The following is a 24271-nucleotide window of genomic DNA, read 5'->3' on the forward strand; positions in this document are numbered from 1 at the left end:
ATGACATAATAAAGTTATCTGCAGTAAAGCAAAAGGAGCTTGTTCAATGAGCTTACGATTGTAATACATGTGGTTGAGAACTATGGTGATAATTAAGAGCTCCTTTGAAGTTTATAATCAAGGACTGATTTGTAACTTCCATGGAGCAGAGGTAAGATCCCCTGTGAATCCCTCACCTTCACACGATGATGTAGGAAGCAGTGGTCTTTGGTCCAAAAGTTCTGGGTTCAAGTCCTAGCTCCATGGCTTTGGGCTCTGAGCCCTACTTTCTCTTATATAAAATAAGAATATGATACTTGTCACATCTATCCCACACAGTTTTTTTAAATACATATATTTATTATTATTATTGATTGATTGACCTTATAAAGACAGAGAGAGGAAGAGAGAGAGAAGTATTCATTTGTTGTTCCACTTAGTTGTGCATTCATTGATCACTTCCCATATGTTCCCTGACCAGGGATCAAACCTGCAACGTTGGCATATTGGGCTGATGCTCTAACCATCTGAGCTAACCAGCCAGGGTTATCCCACACAGTTTTTGCCAAGATCAAAGCAGATGTGATAATGGATATAAAAATATGTTGTAAATCACAAGAGCAGATGTAAATATGTTTGTTTCTCTAAACCAAAATGTTTGATGAGGAATAACAGAAATAATGTTTAAAAACAGGACACACATTGAAATATACTTATACTTAAATATAATTATACTTTATCAATTCCTTTCTTTCCTTTATGCAGTTTGAGGAACTGAATAAACACTCCTCTTAAAGTGGTTATTAGTAGTCAAGTCTTTCTGGAAACAGAGATTACTAGAAACACTTTGTTTCTCTTAAATAATGTTTGTATTTTTATTTTTTCTTTAAAGATTTTATGTTACTGATTTTACAGAGGCTAGGGAGAGCAAGAAGTATCCACTCATACTTGTTTCATTTTAGTTGTTCATTGCTTGCTTGTTGCTTGTTGCATGTGTCTTAACTGGACAAACCCAGGGATTCGAACTGGTGACCTCAGCATTGCAGGTCGACACTCTATCCACTGCACCACCACAGGTCAGGCTGTATTTTTCTTATGGACACTGTGAACCTTATAACTATTTCTTTCTTTTTTTGCTTAGACTCTAGAAAACTCAAAGCAAATATGTAGTCCACCTCTAATAACTGTATGGAATCTCATGATACATATTTTGTGAACAAGCTTTAGTTCTAATGTTTTTATTTTTCTCTTTGCTTCTGTTTTTTTTTTATCCATTATTTTATTTATTTAGTTTTTATTTTTAGAGAGAGAGAAAGGGATAAACAGGGACAGACAGACAGAAAGGGAGAGAGATGGGAAGCATCAACTCATACTTGTGGCACCTTAGTTGTTCATTGATTGCTTTCTCACATGTGCCTTGATGGGGGGGGGGGCGGCGGCAAACCAGTGACCCGTTACTCAAGCCAGCGCCCTTTGGGTCATGTCTATGGGTCCGCGCTGAAACCGGCGATCCCTCGCTCAAGCTGGTGAGCCCATGCTCAAGCTGGATGTGCCTGTGTGTACGCCAGCCACCTTAGGGTTTCAAACAGCAACCTCGGGGTTTCAAACAGCATCCCAGGCTTATGTTTTATCCATTGCACCACCACCTGGTCAGGCTACCCATTCACTTTTATCTGATCGTATTAAATACATTTCTGAAACTTAGTTTTAAGAGATGTTTTTCTGGAAACACACCAAGAAAACAAATCCAGCCTTCATGTGAGGAAGTTTGGCATTATTCAACATGATGAAAGGTGAGTACTTCAGATAATGAATTGTTTCATGTTGTACAACTAAAAAGTGACAAAAAGAGAAAACTACTGCTAGGTGCCTGAACATATCTGCCATAGAGATAAGTAAGTAGGTCAATAATAATCCATAAGATACACAAATAGCATTGCCTACTGTGCTGATTTAAACTGAAACAAAAGCATGATGTCTGAAAACTTCAACTATGGTTGATAGAGTTCCTTATTTCAAAGCAATAAAACCAAATAGCTGAAAAATCAGCTCCAGTACTCACTTAGGTGATTTGAGATCACGATGAATAATTTTGTGAAGGTGCAAATAATTCATTCCACTTGCAATCCCCGTGGACCAGTCTACTAACAGTCTAGGTGTGATCTTCCTGCCTGCTCGCAGAACCTCGTAGAGTTGGCCATGGGCGCAGTATTCCATGATGATACAGTAACATGGGGCCTGAGTACAAACACCCCTTTAAAGAAAACACAAATATGTACATAAATAAGTACACACATAGAAACAAACATATATGCATACATACTTATATTTTAGGAATATTTTATAAATGTAACCATTAAGACTAATTCTTTACCCAAATTATTTTTAATGCATTGGATTCTTACATAAGCATTAAAAACCCTCTGGTCTACAGGTTTCTTTACTAGGCATAGAGACAGTTTTAGTTTGTTTTGATCACTGCAGATATCTGTATATGCTATGCTGTATCTGGTAGGTCCATGCCATTCTGGGACACAGAGCACCCTTTCCTGGGGCTTTGCATGGCTGAGTATTTTCTTGCTTTACACTATTAAGAATAATTTAAATATATTCCTTTTAAAATTAAATAGAGGGTTTTATATATAATGTGCAGAAAGATAGAATTTAAGATATTGCTATTTTTATAATTATTTGCTAAATTTTAAATTACTCAAATTTAGGACAACTAATTGGACTGATTTAAAAAAAAATCAATTTTCTATATTACATAATCTTTGAAAACATTTCTGTTTAGAATAAACATAACATTATACAATGTGTTACACACATCTGTGTAACCTGTATTTCCATCAGTTCCTACATCTTCCCATGAAGCCCTGCCTGATCATTCCAGCCCAGAGAGCTCTTCCTCGTTTCTAAATTCCAATGCCACATAGCAGCCATGAGTTGTTTTTTTTTATTAATATATTGATTTCTAGAGAGGGAGAGAGAGAGAAAGTGGGGGGAGAAGCAGGAAGCATCACCTCATAGTAGTTGCTTCTTGTATGTGCCTTGACCTGGCAAGCCCGGGGTTTCAACCAGCACCAGCATTCCAGATCAATGCTTTATCCACCGAGCCACCTCAAGTCAGGCAGCCATGGTTTTTTACATGCGATTTTTCTCTCCTGATACAGATTACAGGCTCTTTGAAGAGAGAGGTCTTCACGTTCTTTTCTGTCTACCACAGGGCCTAGATGGCCACAGCAAGTCCCTGACAAATAGTTCTAAACTTCACCTAAACTTTCTTTTTCTTTCTTCAATGAGAGAGAGGAAAAGAGAGGGACAGACAGACAGGAAAGGAGAGAGATGAAAAGCATCAGTCCTTTGTTGTGGCTCCTTAGTTGTTCATTGACTGCTTTCTCATATGTGCCTTAGCTGGGGGCTATAGCAGACCAAATGACCCCTTGCTTAATCCAGCGACCTTCGGGCTCAAGCCAGCGACCTTGGGCTTCAAGCCAGTGACCATGGGGTCATGTCTATGATCCACACTCAAGCCAGCAATTCTGCACTCAAGCTGGTGAGCCTGCGCTCAAGCCGGTGACCTCGGGGTTTTGAACCTGGGTCCTCTGGGTCCTCTGCATCCCAGGCCAATGTTCTATCCACTGTGCCACCACCTGGTCAGGCCACCTTGACTTTCTTTGCAGACAAAGCCTTCACACAGACATGTGCAGGGGCGAGGAATGGGAGGAGGGGCACTAACATGAAAGAACATCTATTTGTCAAGCAGGTTTACATGTTTATTTAATTGTTTTATTTAGTCTGTTCTATGCTATTGTAAGATAGATAGTACCTTTTCCACTTTTACAGGTAATGTTCAGAGAGGGACAGTGACTTATCCTAGGTCAGACAACTAACAAGTGACAGTTGAGATTCAAATCCAGTCTGTTTAACTTCAAAGCCATGCTCCACTCAGTGCACCACACTGCCTCCTTTTTATGTCTATAACCTCAGTAGAGACAAGCATATCGGGGATGCCTATATTAATACTATTTTCTTATAAAAGAGGGAATAATAAATTTTAATTCATGGTTTGTTTCTGAGGATATGAAAAAAAAAGAAGAAAAATTACCATATGTGATCCTCTGTTATTTTTTTTGTGTGTGTGTATTTTTCTGAAGCTGGAAACGGGGAGGCAGTCAGACAGACTCCCACATACGCCCAACCGGGATCCACCCGGCACGCCCCCCAAGGGGCGATGCTCTGCCCATCCGGGGCATCTCTCTGTTGTGACCAGAGCCATTCTAGTGCCTGAGGCAGAGGTCACAGAACCATCCTCAGTGCCCGGGCCAACTTTGCTCCAATGGAGCCTTGGCTGTGGGAGGGGAAGAGAGAGACAGAGAGGAAGGAGAGGGGGAGAGGTGGAGAAGCAGATGGGCGCTTCTCCTGTGTGCCCTGGCCGGGAATCGAACCCAGGACTTCCGCATTCCAACACTCTACCACTGAGCCAACTGGCCAGGGCCGATCCTCTGTTATTAAGAGTACTCTTGGCCCTGGCCGGTTGGCTCAGTGATAGAGCGTCAGCCTGGCGTGCAGGAGTCCCGGGTTCGTTTCCCGGCCAGGGCACACAGGAGAAGCGCCCATCTGCTTCTCCACCCCTCCCCCTCTCCTTCCTCTCTGTCTCTCTCTTTCCCTCCCGCAGCCAAGGCTCCATTGGAGCGGAGTTTGCCCGGGCGCTGGGGATAGCTCTGTGGCCTCTGCCTCAGGCGCTAGAATGGCTCTGATTGCGGCAGAGCGAAGCCCCAAGATGGGCAGAGCATCGCCTCCTGGTGGGCATGCCGGGTGGATCCCGGTCGGGCGCATGCGGGAGTCTGTCTGACTGCCTCCCCGTTTCCAGCTTCGGAAAAATACAAAAAAAAAAAAAAAAAAAAAGAGTACTCTACCTACTAGAAACCCAGCTGAAGTCCTCAGCCAACCATCAATTCCTGCTCTATCTCTTAGGCTGCTATAAGTGATGAAGGAGTTTAAAGGCTATAATGGCTTGTGATTATGTGAAAGTCTTATAAATAGCAAGTTATAAAGAAATTAAGTAATTAGTCTTCATCTTCCCTGCTTTGATGTGCCTGTCAAATGCCACAAAGCTATTTTTATTTCTCCACCATTTTTTAAGCTACCCAGAATTCTAATCTTGATTTTTAATGAAAAAATTGTTTCAAGTTTCTGTTACTTGACTTTTAGGAAACCTCAGTGGAGCAAGAGTGTACAGCAACTACAAAGAGACAATTTAATTTTCATCACAGAGGAATAATGAGTAAGGCAGGAAAATGTAATACACTTAAGAATATCAAAATAAATATTTGCTTGAAGCTAGTTGGCATTCTGTTCAACTACGTTTGAACTTGTCACACAGACAGGAGGGGTCTCGCAGTGATGGGGTACGCACTTTTCATCCTCCCTAACGAATGAGAAGCAATCACTCCATCAGCCTTGTACTATGACAAGCTTCAGACTAGCTATAAATAACAGCGCTGTAATCACTTCTAATTTCTACCTTTTCTTCCCCTTGGCACTCAGTTCCATTAGGAGCAGTCAGGTTGGATTTTCTTATGAGACTGCCTTAAAAAATTGGAAGAAAAAAGAATATAGTATTCTTCCCTCACTCTTTCCCTTCTGTAAATGGTTATTACTTCAAAAGAAGCTATAAGCACAGAAGCCCGTGTCCAGAGAGACGTACTAAAATCTAATCTGGCCTTCACATCTTCCAGACGGTCCTGAACGACTCATTGGCCAGGCAACACATGGCACAAATGGCTGAGACATAACACTGCACAAGCCTCAAGAGCGTGTGTAATGGGCCAGGGACACAGTCTCACTATCGTCTTCCATGCAGAGGTAAAAACTAATCAAGTACCTTCAGCTTAAAGAGTTGGGCACCAGCATGGCAATATTTGTCCAAAATGCTGAAAAGTGCATGTGCAGGTAGGTGAGTCAGGGGGTGAGGTGGGGAGAAAAGCTGCAAAGGAAAAGGAAGAAAGAAAAGAAAGGAAGGAAAAACAAAGCTTCTCATACCCATCCTCTTAAGACACAATTCTGCCTGGAAAGCCCTCTTACCTGGGAGGCATGACCTATTTCATTTCAGGAGGCCAAAAGGCCATGCTAATCTATAGAATGTTCTGTTTCTCAAACCCTAGAGATCTGAGCTTCAATGTTTAGTTAAATGAAAGCCCTTCCTTTCATTTGGGATGGTGTAGCAGACTGGGAGGGAAGATCCTCTCAGTGAAATAAAATGAAAGAAAGAAGAGAGTCTCGATAGTTTGCTTAGAAATAATCCTCCTATTGTCTTTTGAACTGATCATCTTTGGAAAGATTAGAGCTGGTCTCTAGGGTGTCTTGTTTTAGTCTTACATCCTCTTGGCCCAACGAGGGCCACCAGGGATAGAATCACTACAGCAGCTGGAGCTCTCTCCCTCTGCACGGATGTTCCTCCCACAGGGAAAGAAATCCAAGCACTCTATTTAGCATCCTAGTTAAATGCGTCTCTTCTTTTTACACCCTTCTCTCTTTCCATAAAAGGTCTTGTTAGAGGATCAAAACTCAGCCTTAGTAATCATTTGAACTCATTGTATAAAACCTGTATCTTACTTTGTCCTTCGTAGCCTTACTTTGGGGATGTGGTTCCAATTAAAAATGATTACACCACATATTTAGCTATATAATGAGAATTTTATCAAGAAAGGATCCGTCTTGGGAGCTGGGAGAAGTTCCGTCTAGTTTAGGGAAGAGGGATTTATAAGTTATTCCACTTTTAACTGTAGCCTCATTGGTCATACTATTTTCATGTATATATAATAAAATATATAATATATTAATTATATTATATTAATAATATAATAAAAGTAATATATAAAGAAGTTCTAGTTTCTACACTTTTTTTTTAACAGAGACAGAGAGAGAGTCAGACAGGGACAGGCAGACAGAAACGGAGAGATGAAACGCATCAATCATTATTTTTTTGTGTTTTTAAAAATATTTTTATTTATTATTTTTTTTACAGAGACAGAGAGAGAGCCAGAGTGAGGGATAGACAGGGACAGACAGACAGGAACGGAGAGATGAGAAGCATCAATCATTAGTTTTTCATTGCATATTGTGACACCTTAGTTGTTCATTGATTGCTTTCTCATATGTGCCTTGACCATGGGCCTTCAGCAGACCGAGTAACCCCTTGCTTGAGCCAGCGACCTTAGGTCCAAGCTGTTGAATTTTTGCTCAAACCAGATGAGCCCTCCCTCAAGCTGGCGACCTCAGGGTCTTGAACCTGGGTCCTTCCACATCCCAGTCCGACGCTCTATCTATTGCGCCGCCGCCACTGCACCACCGCCTGGTCAGGCCAATCATTAGTTTTTCATTGTGCATTGCAACACCTTAGTTGTTTATTGATTGCTTTCTCCTATGTGCCTTGACCGTGGGCTACAGCAGACTGAGTAATCCCTTGCTTGAGCCAGTGACCTTGGGTCCAAGCTGGTGAGCTTTTGCTCAAACCAGATGAGCCCGCACTCAAACTGGTGACCTCAGGGTCTCGAACCTGGGTCCTTGGCATCCCAGTCCGACACTCTATCCACTGCGCCACCGCCTGGTCAGGCTAGTTTCTACACTTTCAATCCACCTAAAGGCTACTGTTTCTGTTCCTCCTGTTTCTTTTTCTAAAGCCACTTTCCATTCACTTGCTCAAGCCTAGGGCACAATTTGAAAGCTGTAAGAGGGAACTCAAGGCAGAAGAGATTGTGTACATTTAGAGCTCAGCACTGCCAAATGTGGTGATTTCCACTAATTTACCTTTAAGCTTCCCTCTTTTGCTAGGGATTCCTGCCAATAATATGAAAATGTTGGTCTAAACCAGGGGTCTCAAACTCAACTCAGCATGTGGGCCGCAGAGCAAGATCACAGCCGTTGGGCGGGCCGCACTAGGTCTACAAAAGGCAACTGTTACGCAACACTTTTCTCACTGCAGTTGAAAACAAAAAAAAATCAGTACAACAAGCACAATCGTACATGCAGTTTACTCAGTGTCACAAAACGACCAGAAACTGTAGTTCGCATCACAACTGCTGTTAACTAAGCTAATATCTAGCTAGGATGCTAGAGAAATGAAAAATACAAGTAGGCCCCTAGGCTTACTTAATTTTATCCAAAATATTTTGAACTTCGTGGATTAGTCTGCGGGCCGCACAAAATTGTTCGGCGGGCCACATGCAGCCCGCGGGCCGCGAGTTTGAGACCCCTGGTCTAAACTATAAAGATCTTGAAAACAACTAGTTTGTGAAATGAAAACAAGCACAAAACTTACTATCATCAATTACTCTGTATCATTCGATTTAGAAAGCTGAGTGTTTGAAAAGCGACCTAGCAAACAACGAGGCAGGGAGGAATGCTCTGACGGTACCTGTTATTACAAGTTAACATTGAAGGAGGGATGCTGATAGGAACTAATAAAAAGCACATCTATAACACAGGAACAAAGTGTTCTCTGATCACTTAGATGGTAGCTTTCTTTTCTTAACTGAATTGTAGGATATTTAGGTTATCTGGAGGTGACCCTGTCATCCTATTGATAAATGAGGTTGGATTTAGCAGATCTGACTGTTTGGCAGAAGCCATTTTCTCACTCTCTGTCCCATATGCACCCTTTCCAAGCAGGGCATCCTCTGGCTAAAAGGACTTCTAGATAATAAACACCTTAGCGACATGACTCTAGTTTAATAGTTTTTTGGTATCCAGCAAAGCCTCTAGCGCAGTGCTTAGTCTATAGAGTAATTCAAAGCATGAATTTATATGTATATATTGAGGGAAAGAAAGTTTCTCTATTTCTTAAAAAAAAAAGCCTTGACCTACTTGAAAGCGATGATGTTAGGGTGCTTCAACTTCCTCAAATGCTTGATATCCGTCTCATTCTGTTCTCTCACTTTCTTGATGGCCACCTCCTCCGCTCGGAACTTGCCCAGGAAGACAGCTCCTTGGGCTCCACTACCCAGCCACTGCAGCTCTGAGATCTCCTCAAATGGCACTTCCCAAGTATCTAGGCACACAAGTGAGAAACAAGCTTAAAAAGGTCTTGAAATCTGCTTAGGGACTGTTCTACAAGGCTACTTTAAAGGTAACAACTTTACCATCACCCAAAATGACCTCTTCCTTTTGTCTCCCACCTGGTAAATCACCAAAAGATAGAACCTATCTGTGGGCCTTGATACTACAGATCAGATATTCCCATGTATTCATTTGTGTCAATTTTTAACCAATGAAATCAAGCAGATCAGAGATCTACAATTACTCTCCTTCAAACAAAACACATACTGACATTCCTACTTCCTCACTTCAAGCTTGCATGTTCTGTCTATTCACTTGTCTGCCTCTATGCCACTATCCCTACCCCATCACCCATTCTAAGTGCTGTTTTATTCCTCTTCAAATTTCTAGTCAGATGTTCAATTGATCTTTGCTGAGTGAATTTTCAATGATACTCTCTTAAGAACCTAATTATGGATAATACCTGTATTAGTATCTGCCTTTTATTTAGTAGTTACTACATGCCAGACACTAGTATAGTGCTTAACATATCTCATGTGCTTAATCCTTATGAGAATCCTACAAGTTTGGCCTTATTTTGGTTATTTAAAGGTGAGAAAACTAAGACACGCGGTGGTTAAGTTACCCAATGTCATATAGATGGTAAGTGGCAGAACTGGGCCCAAAGCTCCAGAACTGGTTGATTCCAGGGACTGTTCTTTATCTGCTATACCACACTGCCTCTTGTGAAGTAACTGCGTGTCATTAGTCATATTTACTCACAACATGCAATATTTTCAACTTTCTCTTTTTCTTAGAGATCAATTTATTTTTTTGCACCAAAAATGTAACAGGAGTCATTTCTTCTTCTTTTTTTTTTTTTTGTATTTTTATGAAGCTGGAAACAGGGAGAGACAGTCAGACAGACTCCTGCATGCGCCCGACCGGGATCCACCCGGCACGCCCACCAGGGGCGACGCTCTGCCCACCAGGGGGCGATGCTCTGCCCCTCCGGGGCATCACTCTGCTGAGACCAGAGCCACTCTAGCGCCTGGGGCAGAGGCCAAGGCCCGGGCCATCTTTGCTCCAATGGAGCCTTGGCTGCGGGAGGGGAAGAGAGAGACAGAGAGGAAGGAGGGGCAGGTGGAGAAGCAAATGGGCGCTTCTCCTATGTGCCCTGGCCGGGAATCGAACCCGGGTCCCCCGCACGCCAGGCCGACGCTCTACCGCTGAGCCAACCGGCCAGGGCCTCAGGAGTCATTTCTAAGTGGTGGTATTATTAGTGATTCATATTGTTCTCTGTCCTTTTCTGTATTAAAAAAATTTAACTGTGAGTATATATTATTTTATAATGAATTAAATGCCATTTAAAATAAAGCACTTCAAAAGTTCAATCAATCTGTGCTTTAATCTTGTGAAACAATATAATTCATGGATCCTTCTCTTTGTCCCCCCTCTGGCCAGGGCACTATCACTGCATTGGTAAGAAGTGAGCATCAAAGGGCTAGGAGCACCACGGAATGAGGAGAGGAGGACTGCAATGTTAAAGGTTATGAGAATTCTTGTTGGATCACTGATCACTAAAACGCTTCTATTTGCAGAACATTGAACCAGGTAGTCTTGAGATAGCTTTGAAGATATTTTGGTCTTGAAAGCAAATCAACTCACCATTTACCATGTGAAAAAAGAGCAGAAAGAGTTCATCAGTACCTAGAAGAAAACTACATTTTCCTCTGCTAGAATTTTTCCTACTTTAAGAGAAAAGAAATTCTGTAGAATCTTAATAAAATGTGGCTTCTCATCACAATGGTGAAAACGTGATCTTCAAAACATAAGCACACAGAGCAGAAAGAATTATAGCAAAGGTGGTTTTATATCATGGGCATGCCTCCCGCGGTGGGACTCAGCTGGTTCACCCCAGTTTGGCAGAACTGACACCTAATTTTTGTTGAGTCCTGCTCAACCTTTATTTACCATTAAGTACTAGAAACATTAGAAAATATCAGAAAACCAGAAAAACATGTATTTTAGCTGATATTCCACCTCATATTCAGTTTTCATCTTCTCTTCTAGTCTTTGTTTTATGCATATGGCTATGTAAAAATTGTATGTAATGTGTAATTTTTTCTTTTTCATGTATTAAGTATTTCCTATGCATTAATATAGTTTTTATGATAAGTTTTTCTCTTTTTTTAAATTTTTTATTTATTCATTTTAGAGGAGAGAGAGAGAGAGAGAGAGAGAAAGGGGGGAGGAGCAGGAAGCATCAACTCCCATATGTGCCTTGATCAGGCAAGCCTAGGGTTTTGAACCAGCGACCTCAGCATCCCAGGTCGACGCTTTATCCACTGCGCCACCACAGGTCAGGTGTATGATAAGTTTTAATAGCTGTTTACTGTGCCCTCATCCCTTTTTAATACTTAAGTCTTTCTACCACTTTGTTTCTAATTTAAATTTGAAATTAAAATACTTTTTTCTTTCTTTATATCATTTCCTCAAACTCAGTCCTTGGGTTAAAGAGTACTGTTTCCTGGATCTTGGTATATAGGTACTCCAAATTGCTCTCCAAAACAATTTTACTAGCTTTTGCTGACAGCAGCAATGCATGTCCCTTTGACAACAACTCTGCCAGCCATGAATACTACCAATTATTTTTTGGTGTTAATTTAACTAGGTATAAAAGTGTTTTACAAGTTAGTACTACTTTAATTGCTAGTGATATAGAATATTTTCTTTATATTTGTTTAATACATGTACTTTGTATGATTGTGAAATTTGTCCTTTGTCAATTTATCTACTAGGGTCTTGTACTTCTCATAAACTTAAAGGAGGTTCCTCTCTATTTATTTGAAAGTATGAAGAGAGCCTGACCAGGCAGTGGCACAGTGGATAGAGCGTCAGCCTGAGACGGTGAGGACCCAGGTTTGAAACCCTGAGGTTGCCAACTTGAGCACGGGCTCACCCGCTTGAGGACGGGGTCTCTGGCTTGAGTGTGAGATCATAGACACGACCCCATGGTCACTGGCTTGAGCAAGGGGTCACTGGCTTGGCTGGAGCCCCTGGTCAAGGCACTTATGAGAAAGCAATCAACGAACAGCTGAAGTGCTGCAACTAGGAGTTGATGCTTCTCATCTCTTTCCCTTCTTCTCTCGCACGCGCGCTCTCTCTCTCTTGCTAAAAAAAAGATGAAAATATGAAGAGAATGTTTCTTTTGTTGTCATTGTTTTGTTTTTTACAAAAGCCCTTTTCATTATATTTTATTATTTTTTTGATCAAAATATTTTGGGGGTTTGCTGAAATTTCCTTTGTAATTTCTTCTATTGGCTACTTTATATCTAAGAGTTGACTTATAGTTGATTTTTTAAAAGTTTAACCTTTACATCCATCTTGAGTTTATTTTGATGTATGATGTGAGGACTGATTTAAGTTAATTTTTTCCATATTGTTATTTAGTGATTTCAAAATAATTTGTTAAATAACCCTTTCTTTTAATATAATTTTACAATACTCACATTGTAATTTACTATATTTTTAATAAATAGTGTCTATTATTAAGTATCTTTATAGAATGAGAAATAAATGAAATTATTAAAATACAACTCTGGAACTCAGATATCAAAAGTTGAGGATATTATAATGAATAAAATATTCCTCTACCAGCAGTAGCTCATGCATGCATTATTCAGCCAAGTCTTAATTATCTGTGAAACAATAAAGGGAATAGCATTGACAATTCAAGAATACAAAGTATAAAATAAAATAACACTTCAACCATCTTTGAATCCATCTTTTTACTAGAACTAATTGTAAAAAGTAAAATCGATGGATGTGATTTAGTCTTCTTGCCCTGTCCAAAATGTCCCTGTCATATCTAGTAAGGAGGCAAGAAACAGAAAAATAGTAGGAAAAAAAAAGTAGCAATAAGAATGTGAAAAATTGGGGGCCTCGATCACTAATGAGCGAGATCATTAACCTCCTAACAATAGAAACTGTCTGTGCTCCCTCAGGGTCAGCTCCAGACTTTCTGCTGCTTTGACATCTGTCCCATTGCTACTCGTCCCCAGCTTTTGTCTTCTCTCTGATTCATCACTATGACTACTATCTTAATTCCAAAATCCACCACGATTCCTGCTACTGAGAAAAAGCCACATGCCCACCCACTTTAATGCATAAATTCTCCTTTGTTTATTCTGACAAACCTATCACAACACTTGCTTTGAGACTGGAAACTATTTGGAAATAAAAGATTGCAATCACACATACTACCTTACTTGGACTTCACTACCAACAAACTAAATAGGAGATGAGGACATCACTAAAATTTTTAAAAATCTAGTGAAATTTCCTCATAAGTACCAAATGCAGGAACACATCTGTTACACGTGCTATCCTTTGGTTGACTGTAATCCAGGATTAAAGATTACCTCCCTGATCCCAGAGCTGACAAGGACAAAACTATATGTAGTGTCTGGCTAGCAAATCTCCTTCACAGCCCCCAGCAACACCGCCCACCGTAGGATACCTTGTCATCTTCTGAGGAGTTAGGCAGCTGCTCTGTCCCTATAAGCTTAAGCTGACCAGGCCCATTTCTTATTTATTCCTGCAATAAGCCTTTCTGCAAGTCACATAATCATTTGGAAGACAAGTTAAATACAAGTTTATAGGTAAAAAAAAAAATTAAAGGCTTCTTTCCATAGACACAGAACATGTATGTCTCTTAATGTGTCTGAACTTCAACATTGCATTTGGATTCTGACACCTTAAACTTGCCACCAAAATAATTATGAGACTGGACAAGTTAACACCCTAAAAATAAAATGCAGTTTATCACTTAAGCAGATAGTTGTAGGTTTTGTGTCTAAGCAGAGAAGAGGGAACTTCTAGAGAATAATAAATTAAAGGCAGTTATCTCTGGATTGAGGAATGATAAATCATTTTATTTCCTCTTTGTGCTTATCTTTATTCCTAATTGAAGAAATAATAAGACTGTGTAACAGAGGAGTCCCCAACCTTATAGTGACAAGAAATGATTTTTTAATTTCCTTGAAACCTTAAGATCATGGAGGGAGGAAAAGGTGAGATGTGCAGAGTATGAGAGTATGTATAAAAAGGCTAGAGACACAGACAGACAGACAGACAAAATGTAGGTACTGACAGAATTTCTGCATGGAGCAAGAATGAAGGCTGTGGTTCACAAATCCTGAAAAGTATGTGTGGCATTGACAGATATACCACTGAATTCCAACCACTTGTGGAGAAGGGTAGAGGGAGAAGTTGGTATTGGTTTAGCATAAGTATTTCTCAAGCAGGAAAAACAGAATGCATGGGCAAAGGGATTAATGGTGACTAATGCTGTCTGGCTGTTGTACAAAAACTGTCAACAGTCCTGAAGAAAAGAAATGAATATACTTTTAAGGGAGGGTCACAGAGTCCAACACCGAGTTATAAAATAAATAAAACAGTCTTATTTCTGGCCCATATTTTTCCTTTCCAAAAATTTTAAATGAGAGATCTCATAACAACTGAATCATTTATACAAGGCTACAAAGTATGTATCAAAGGCCTTAAAAGCAGCGAACCTTTTAAACCCAACCATTCCTCTTCTATGAATTTATCATAAGGAGTAATCAAATATATGTGCAAAAATTAAGTAATAGAAATTGCAGTGTGCCTTATAGTCACTAAAAATAGTGAACAAAATTGTTCACACAATTTAATATTAGGCAGCCATTAAAAATGATGCTGATGAAGTATATTTGATGATACGAGAAATTTTCACATTATGATGTGAAAAACAGTAAGACTCTATTTTTTTAAGGGCACATATACCACATATCCTCACACAGAAAGACTAACATAATATACCAAAAACATTAACGGTAGTTATTCTCAGGATACTGGGGATCACAGATTACCTTAACTTCTGGGGGGAACTTAACCTGTATGTTCCAAATTTTCTACAGATATTACTTTTGTTATCAGAAATAGAAATTTTTTTAAAGATCATAAATAAAGTTATAAAGAACACTAAGGCCATGTGTTCACTTCAAAATCATAATGCTTGAATTGGAATATATGAATATACATGTTACACAAGGATGGGAGTTAAAAACTTACTTTTTAAAGAATAGTGGAATCTAGAAATGATATTTCTCAAGGATGTTTAGATATTTGTCTTTCCTCAGAATGTGAGCTTTCTGTGCCTGAACTATAAGAAAAAAATTCCTTTCATCAGCACCCAGCGCAGGCCTGCAGTCATGGGCAGTGCCCTGTGTGCTCTCTGATGTTGGGTTAGTCCAGTGGCCCTCAGATTTTTTGATTTTGTAAACTTTCAAAATATTTTTTTTTTTAAATTTTCTGAAGCTGGAAATGGGGAGAGACAGTCAGACAGACTCCCGCATGCGCCGGACCAGGATCCACCCTGCATGCCCACCAGGGGGCGATGCTCTGCCCCTCCGGGGCATCGCTCTGTTGCGACCAGAGCCACTCTAGCACCTGGGGCAGAGGTCAAAATAATATTTTTAATTTGAAAATATTATGCAATTTATTTGTAAATTAGATATTGGCACAACTTTATTAACATACCAAATATAATATATAAAAACATGCATCAAAATAGAAATTTTAAATGATGAGATAAAAGGAACAGATGCTCTAACATTTTCTTCCTTATAACACGTGGATGGTCTTATCTGGACTCTACTTTGGGCACCACTGGACTGGACAACCATAAACGATGGGCTTAGAACCGAAAAAGCCCCAACCAAATGTGAGTCTGTTCCATTCAGAAAGTCTATGGGATATTGATATGGGTATTCATTTGGCACTAGTTCTTTTTTTTTTTTGTATTTTTCTGAAGCTAGAAACGGGAGAGACAGTCAGACAGACTCCCGCATGCGCCCGACCGGGATCCACCCGGCACGCCCACCAGGGGGCGACGCTCTGCCCACCAGGGGGCGATGCTCTGCCCCTCCGGGGCCTCGCTCTGCTGCGACCAGAGCCACTCTAGCGCCTGGGGCAGAGGCCAAGGAGCCATCCCCAGCGCCCGGGCCATCTTTGCTCCAATGGAGCCTCGCTGCGGGAGGGGAAGAGAGAGACAGAGAGGAAGGAGAGGGGGAGGGGTGGAGAGGCAGATGGGCGCCTCTCCTGTGTGCCCTGGCCGGGAATCAAACCTGGGACTTCTGCACGCCAGGCCTACGCTCTACCACTGAGCCAACCGGCCAGGGCTGCACTAGTTCTTTAATTTACTCACAGGTCAAAGTTTACCCAGTTAATGGCGATGGTGTGTTTACACAAGAAATATCTTCCAGGTACACACTATAGCTTACCTTGCTGCTGTAATTTGTAATCAGTTGAATATGCCTTCCCTATGATATTCCACACAGGCCGTAAGCATCCAAACAATCCTTCGAGAAACCCACCGCTGCCGCTGCCCGACCTGCTGAACTGAATCTTGATGTCTTCAGTTCCACTCATGCTCTCTCCATCTGCAGTGTTGCTGTTCCCCTGAGACATGGCCATTTCTGATTCATCTTGTTCCCTTAGCTGAAGAACACTGTTCTCAAACTGGTCCCTGGAATCCTCGCTTACACTTGTCAACACTGTTGTGGTGATGGGGCTGTTCAGGCCCTCAGTGGGCTCTGTTTGCACCACCCCTTTTTCTTGCTGGTCCTTAAGGAGCTTGGGGGAAAGGAGGCTCCCCACTGGTGGGAGTTCATCTTGTAGTGCATTGAAGGTTTTGTTTTCACTGGAGGTTAAGTGTAGAGAGGAGGAGCAGCTCAGGTGCTCCTGAGGGTCAGCCATCGTGCCATGAGTGTGCCCAAGGTCCTGAGATGACACTCAGAGGATTATTTGAATAGAGCTCTGATGTAAGAGAAGGCTCCAAAACCTGGGGAAACCAGAGGAGGACATGAGATCACCCTTTCTTTACTCATTAGCACTACTACACTTCTGCTTATAATAATAAAGACATTGAAACAGTGGGATCAGTTAAACAGTGGTGTATATCCACATAATGGAATACTGTGCAGCAATTTAAAAATCATGCTGTGGAAGAGTATTTACTCACATGAGAAAATGCCCATGACATATTAATATACAGGATAGAACAATATATACAACATAAACTGTTTTAAAATTTATTTCAAAGGATACACAAACACATATATAAGAAAAAAGACTGGAAGGATACAGCTAAAGAATTAACAATACGATGACTTGACTGGGGAGTGGGCACACACTCCAATCTACAGATCATGTCTCACAGAAATGTAAAATTGAAACCTATATGATCCTAATAACTAATGTCACCCCAATAAATTTAATTAAAAAAAACCACAATGAGATATTTCCTCACACCTGTCAGGTGGTTATTACCAGTAAATAAAAAAACAAGTGCTGGCAAGGATATGGAAAAAAGGGGACCCTCGTGAATTCTTTGTTGGAATGCAGGTTGGTACAACCACTGTGGAAAACAGTATGGAGAGCCCTAAAGAAATTAAAAATGGAACTGCTTTATGACCCAGTGATTCCACTTCTAGGTATATCTCCAAAGAAACTCAAAAACACTAATTCAAAAGAAATATGCACCCTTATGTTCACTGAAGCATTATTTACAATAGCCAAGATTTGGAAACGGCCCAGTGCCTAGAAAAGCTATGGTACATTTACACAATGGAATACTACTTGGCCATAAAAAGGAAATCTTACCCTTTGTGACAGCATGGATGGACCTGGAAAGTAGAGGAAGTCCCTGGGTTATGAACAAGATAGGTCTTATAGGTTTGTTCTTAAGTTGAATTTGTGTGTAAGTTGGAACAGGTACATTTACCTATTAAATGTAACTTAGATGTTTGTCTTAACATAGTATTTATTTTTACCTTTCTGTGTATACAAATACTTAAACATTTTCAAACCTATAGAACCTATCTCATTTATAACCCAAGGACTGTCTGTATTATGCTAAGTGAAATAAACCAGTCAGAGAAAGACAAATATGTCTTTACATATGTGAAATGTAATGAACAAAATAAACAAAAAAAGTAGAAACAAACTCATAAACTCAGAGAACAGACTGATAGCTGTCAGAGGAGAGGGGGCTCAGAGGACTGGGTAAAAAAATGGAAGGGATTAAGAAAAAAAACCTCACAGACAGACAGTATGGTGATGAACAGAAGGAGAGCGGCGGTGAGGGAGGCGGAAGAGGGCAAAGGATGATAAATGGTGATGAAGGAGACTTGGCTTTGGGTGGCTAACATACAACACAGCATACAGATACTGTGTTATAGAATTGTATACTTGGAACTTATTTAATTTTATTAGCCAATGTCACCCTAATGAATTCAATAGAAGTTTAAAAAAGAAAAAAAAAAAAGAATTAACAATAGTTAAGTCTAGGTGGTTAAACTGAGTGGGGGAGGGTGGTGGAGGTGGTTATATTGTCATGTTTTTCAAGCTATTCCAAGCATTCTGCATTAATATGTTGCTATATACTGAATGTTTGTATCTCCCCCAAATTCATATGTTGAAACCCCATTCCCATTGTGTTGATATTTGGTGGTAGAGCCTTTGGAAGGTGATTAGGTCATCAGAGTGCGCACCTCATGAATGGGATTAGTGATGTTATAAAAGAGATCCCAAAGAGCTCCTTGTCTTTTCTGCCACGTGAGGACCCAATGAGAAGACGGCTGTCTATGAACCAGGAAACAGGCAATGAAGATGAGGGGACAGACTTAAGAGGCAGAACTGGTAAGATCTAGTGATTGATCAGACATAGGGGTGGGTAAGGAAAAGGAAGAGAAGAATAACTTTCAGCCTACTTACTTAAGATAATGGATAGACGAGCAATGTCATTAACTGAGAATTAAATTATCAAGAGAAAAGATTTGGAAAGAATGTAATTAGCTCAGTTATAGCCATAAGGGTTTTAAAGCCTACTGTGTGTGTCATGCACTGAACCAGGCTTTTATTTTTGTTTATCTGATTTTTAAAAGGCACTTTGTAGAAAGGGGTTTGAGGAAAGATAAAGATGGGTGCTCTTTTAGCTCAGGGGAAGAAGTATCAAAATAATCAAGGGTGAACTCGGTTTAAATTAAAGATGTATTTATTAAATATGTGCTAAGAGCTGTGCCATGCAGCAAACCAGGCTCTGTGGACACAGACCCTTCCCTGTTGTCATGACTACTTTTAATGATAATTAAGACAAAGAGCTTCACAGGGTTTTTTGTTTTGTTTTGTTTTTTGTTTTGTTTTAGTGAGAGAGAGAGGAAAGGAGAGAGATGAGAAGCATCAACTCATAGATGTGGCACTTTTAGTTGTTCATTGATTGCCTCTCATATGTGCCTTGAAGGGGAGGGGGCTCCAGCCCAGCCAGCAACCTTGGGCTTCAAGCCAGCAATGTTTGGGCTCAAGTCAGCGATGATAGGATCATGTCAATGAGTCCACGCTCATGCCAGTGACCCCTCAGCTCAAGCTAGATGAGCCCATGCTCAAACTGGCAACCTTGGGGTTTCAAACCATAGAGCTCAGTGTCCCAGGTTGACACTCTATCCACTGTCACCACTGGTCAGGCGAGCTTTACAATTTATAGAGCCCTGTTTACATAATTCAGCAATGTGCTGGTAAACCAGCTCTTCATAAAAAAACTCCAACAATCCAATTTGTAGTGTGTGTTTTCCCTGAAAAAAACACACCCATCATAGCAGATTTCAAGCTAATAACAATTTAACAACCTGCTTGCAAAATTACTAAATATTTGACAATTGGCTCTTAAAATTTGTGTATAAGCTAGCTCCAACACTAATAATCCCTATAAGAGTGTCTTACCATTTTATAGAGAAGAAACTTTTCTAAGGCCATATATGGAGTAAGTGGTAGAGCAGAAATTAAAATCTAATTGAAAGTTCAGATTCCTAAATTTCCTTGTCTTTTTTTATAACATGATGGCACCTCTTACGATAATTCCTTACTTTCTTTTTTTGTTGTTGTTGTTTCTTTTTTCTTTCTTGGGAAGAGAGAGACAGAGAGGAAGGAGAGGGGGAGGGGTGGAGAAGCAGATGGGCGCCTCTCCTGTGTGCCCTGGCCGGGAATCGAACCCGGGAGTCCTGCACACCAGGCCGACACTCTACCACTGAGCCAACCAGCCAGGGCTAAATTCTTTACTTTCTTAGAGTGCTTCACAAGTTACAAAATACTGTGGCCTCTGATCTTAATCCAAACATTTTATCCCCTGTGTAAGGAAGCCAGAGCATGGAATCATTATCTCTGTTTTCAAAGGAGACTAAAGCCTTTAGTGACACGTAGGTGCTAAAGGTCACAGAGCCAGGACTGAATACCAGATTATTTTTCCTTAACCCCAAACTCTTCCCTGTACCATAGTCTCTGTAAGGCACAGTTCCTTCCTTGCAAAGCTTACAAACTAGTTAAGGAGTTAATAATTACATGAGGGAGTCACCTCCTGACTGCCCCCCCCATGACAAATGTACCATATTCTGTTACGTAGAGCTCTGAGAAGAAAAGCAATAATGGGGGTGGGAATAGTTAACTTGGGCTGAAGGAAAAAGGCAGGACTTGAGATGAATGTTTGAAAGAAAGATGTGTTTCCGACGCAAGAAAGGAAGTTGGGGGAATAAGAGCATTAGCAGAGGCAGGGAGGCAGACACGACCAGGACAGGGAAGTGACTGCTAACTTAAGTTCTAGGGCATGGACAAATTTAGGGGCTGGGAAGCTGCCTAGGAATAGAAGGTTGGAGGGAAAAGGGAAAGAAAGAAAAAGAAAAGCTGGATTCATTTGTTACAGCAATAGCTGTTTGCTGAATGGACTCCCTGCCCCCGCCCCATCCTCCCCACTTGGTTCCTTCTGTGCTCATCTCTAAGTTTTGACATTACTGCGTCGCTCATTTTGCTTTATTGCTGATCTCCTGCCACAACCTTGAGCTGTCTCTTGCCTTTGGCCTCTCCAACCTTGCTCTGCTGCTCTCTCTCTGAAGACTGCTGACTCCAGACACCTGACCTGCCACTGCCTCAGCAGTTCCTTCCAGGCTGCCTTGGCCGCTGGGACACGCAGTTATCCTATACCGCACAGGGTATCCATTATGCTATTGGCTCACATCAGACTTGAGCATAATGCAAATACCCAAATGTATATGTGAATTTCAGCCAAACATCTATTTATGCAATGTGTTCTCTGAATCAAACTACAGGATTTTATATTCATTCTTGGTAAATTTCCGTTCTGTCCATTTTTATCCTGAGTTTCTCCCTGATGACATCATATAGGAATGGGCTCACACACAAAAAGCTAGAAAAGCATGTGTTTGTTTTGTAATGTCTCCCCATTCCCAAGAGATTAAGGGTGCACGTGAAGTGGACCTGTTCCCACTGGCATGGGGGATGTCTAAAGAGAACTTCAATATGGTCAGCACATTCAATTTGATATAAAGAGATCAAGGAATAATGGGACCTTCAAGGAATTCAGTCCAGCTCACTTGTTTTACACATAAGAAGCAAACCTCAGACAGATTGCTGATCACTTAGTATAACAACTAAGTAGTGGCAGAGCCTTCCTCATCCTAAACTCTTTTTCTAGTCTGGTTGTTCATTCAGATAAGAGAAACAAATAGCCATGATAGTATGACCACTGATAACAAAAGCAATAGTAATTCAGTGTTATTCTAGATGCACTAAAGCTCCCCCCAAAGAAGTACAAGCCCCTGCCCCTGACAATGGGGCAGTGACAGGCCACCCAGCCATTGGTGATTCAGCACTGTTCTGAGAGTGGGCAGGGGCAAGGGACAGCTCAAGGTGTGCATAAAGATGTGTGGTCAAAGAGGCTTGCCTCTGTTCATCAAGAGTACCAAGTCCACTTTCAGCCAACAAAGGCCTCAGAGAAATGGAGAGACATAAGAACAAAGGGAAAGAAATCATTGCCATGACTGTATTCGAATATGATCGGAGCTGATTCTACATTTCAGAAGAGTGTAGGAGGATGAAACTATCTAAATCTCACCTGTGTTTGTGTGCACAACCACAACCACCACCGCACAGCGAGGAAGGGTGCGTGCACCCGAGGGAGCGCCCGCAGCCCCGCTGCCTCCGTCTCTGCCCTCAGCTCCTCTCTCCCTGCCCGGATCTGGCTCCGGTACCCTCATGGGAACTGACTGGATCTTTTAATTAATGATAAGTCAGAATAGTATTTATTAGAAGGGGAAAGGAAGGAAATGAGGCAAAAATTTTAAACACTGAGAGTCAAGTGGAAAAAGATAAAGAAGAGCAGAGTGTAAAGGGTGAGGCGGCAGGGCTGCAGATGAGGGGACGCTCGCCCCTCACAAGGGCTCCTGACTCTGCCCGCAGCTGTGCAGGGGCTTCATCAGCTGCCCCCCAAGCACATAGCCCTGCCCTGGGAGCGTCTCAGCACCAAGAGGAGGAAGTGGCTTGTGCAAAATTAGCAGGCAAGGGCTGGAGACAGCAGCAGCTGTGCGTTTGCCAGGGCACTGCCAAATTCTGGAAATTACCTTGGCTTTGTGCCAAGATGAGTCCAGCACAGAGAAAAGGAGGAATGGAAGAGGCGATGTGACCATATGGCTTCTAAAGTCTTGTGTTTATTATATAACATAAATTTTTCCATGTTGCTAATAGAGGATCATTTTATAATAGAACATATTTTGAGTTTTACATCATAAAAATGAGTAAATCAAAGATTTTGGAAAATTTTTGCCTCATAAAGTTTTCAATATGACTAAAAATGACTACAATTTTACCGTACGCATTATTGCTGAGATTTCTTGATTGATGGTGAGCACTTCCCAAGCTGTCTTCTCTTTATTTGGGATTTTCTTGCCTTAAAATAAAACAGCCCCGCCACCCTCACCTTCTGGTTATTTCTCTAAAATTCATATGGTAGTATCTAGAGCATAAGAGAGATTTCTGCTATTAGGGTATCCTTCCCATTTTAAAACTGGAGTTAAGTTATTTGTTCATAGTAATAACATAAAATGATCTTCTTAGGATAGAGGCCTGTCATCCAGATCTTGATTTGAATTTTGAAATAATTAATAGTTTTTTAATGGAATTAAAATGATAAACGTGTGATTTAAAATCAGATCAAGAGAGTGGCTTACAGCCGTGCTTTTACCCCTAACCTGCTCTCAGAACTTTGAACCATATAAAACTTCTATTTGAGAGGATAATAACCTCACACCCACTGAATCTACTTACCTACCTCCCCTCATCTTCTTTATGACATTTCACTCAACAATCATGCATTCAAAAATATTGATCCAGTGGTTACCATACACCTATATTTTGGTTAAGATTATGAATATTTAATAATACTGAAGTATTCTGGAGTCAGCAAAAAATTAAAATTACAAAAAGGCAAATCTTCCATGTTGATGGATCGCCTTCTGAATACTAATACTTGTAAGTACAACCATGGTTAAACTCAAAATAACTTTAAAATGTAGGTTTTAAAATGAATAAAGATGCTTAATTTTAGGAGTTGTGACTATAAACTTATCAAGAAATGGATACTTATGAGGCTTCAAATGTAACTTAAGTCAAAGGCTAAGCATAGTCTTGACCAAAGAAATGATTTCCCTATAACCCTTATAAATCTACTATAAATAATATACAAGGTCGGGCAATACTAGTTTACAGCTGTGAGTATGCAAACCACAGAGTTGATTCTTGCATAATTATTATTATATTTTTGATTGATGGTGAGCACTTCCCAAGCTGTCTTCTCTTTATTTAGGATTGTGTGTGTGACAGAGAGAGGGACAGACAGGGACAGGCAGGAAGGGAGAGAGATGAGAAGCATCAATTCTTCATTACGCCACGCTAGTTGTTCATTGATTGCTTTCTCGTATATGCCCTGACTGAGGGGCTACAGCAGACCAAGTGACCCCTTGCTCAAGCCAACGACCTTGGGCTCAAGCTGGTGAGCCTTGTTCAAAACAGATGAGCCTGCACTCAAGCCGACGACCTTGGGGTTTTGAACCTGGGTCCTCTGCGTCCCTGTCTGACGCTCCATCTACTGCACCATTGCCTGGTCAGGCTTATGCATTATAATTTATTAATTGAATTATTTTTCATACAAACAACTATAAATCTACTTTTGCACCACCCTGTCTACTATTTTTAGTGTTAATATTCTAGAACAGAATCAACATTTCCTGACCTATCTGACTTGCCAAATGAAGAAGAACATCAGTAACTAAATAAGTTCAGTTAAAAATGTCTTGAAGAGTGACGT

The 24271-nt window shown here is 40.7% G+C and overlaps 1 protein-coding gene across 7 annotated transcripts in view; it reads right to left on the reverse strand.

Annotated features, from left to right (window-relative positions):
- The window catches only part of MAP3K13 (mitogen-activated protein kinase kinase kinase 13), a 182495-nt gene that overhangs the window by 26305 nt on the left and 131919 nt on the right, over positions 1-24271 (reverse strand). For all 7 annotated transcript variants that reach the window (XM_066240640.1, XM_066240642.1, XM_066240644.1 and 4 more), the window contains exons 2-4: positions 16347-16906; positions 8848-9031; positions 2042-2233 (exon numbers count right to left, since the gene is read on the reverse strand). In XM_066240640.1, coding sequence (XP_066096737.1) covers positions 2042-2233; positions 8848-9031; positions 16347-16821 — 851 coding nt within the window. In that variant the 5' untranslated portion in view covers positions 16822-16906. The remainder of the gene's footprint in view (positions 1-2041; positions 2234-8847; positions 9032-16346; positions 16907-24271) is intronic.

This window comes from Saccopteryx bilineata, chromosome 8, assembly GCF_036850765.1.
Source record: "Saccopteryx bilineata isolate mSacBil1 chromosome 8, mSacBil1_pri_phased_curated, whole genome shotgun sequence".
Taxonomy (NCBI): Eukaryota; Metazoa; Chordata; class Mammalia; order Chiroptera; family Emballonuridae; genus Saccopteryx; species Saccopteryx bilineata.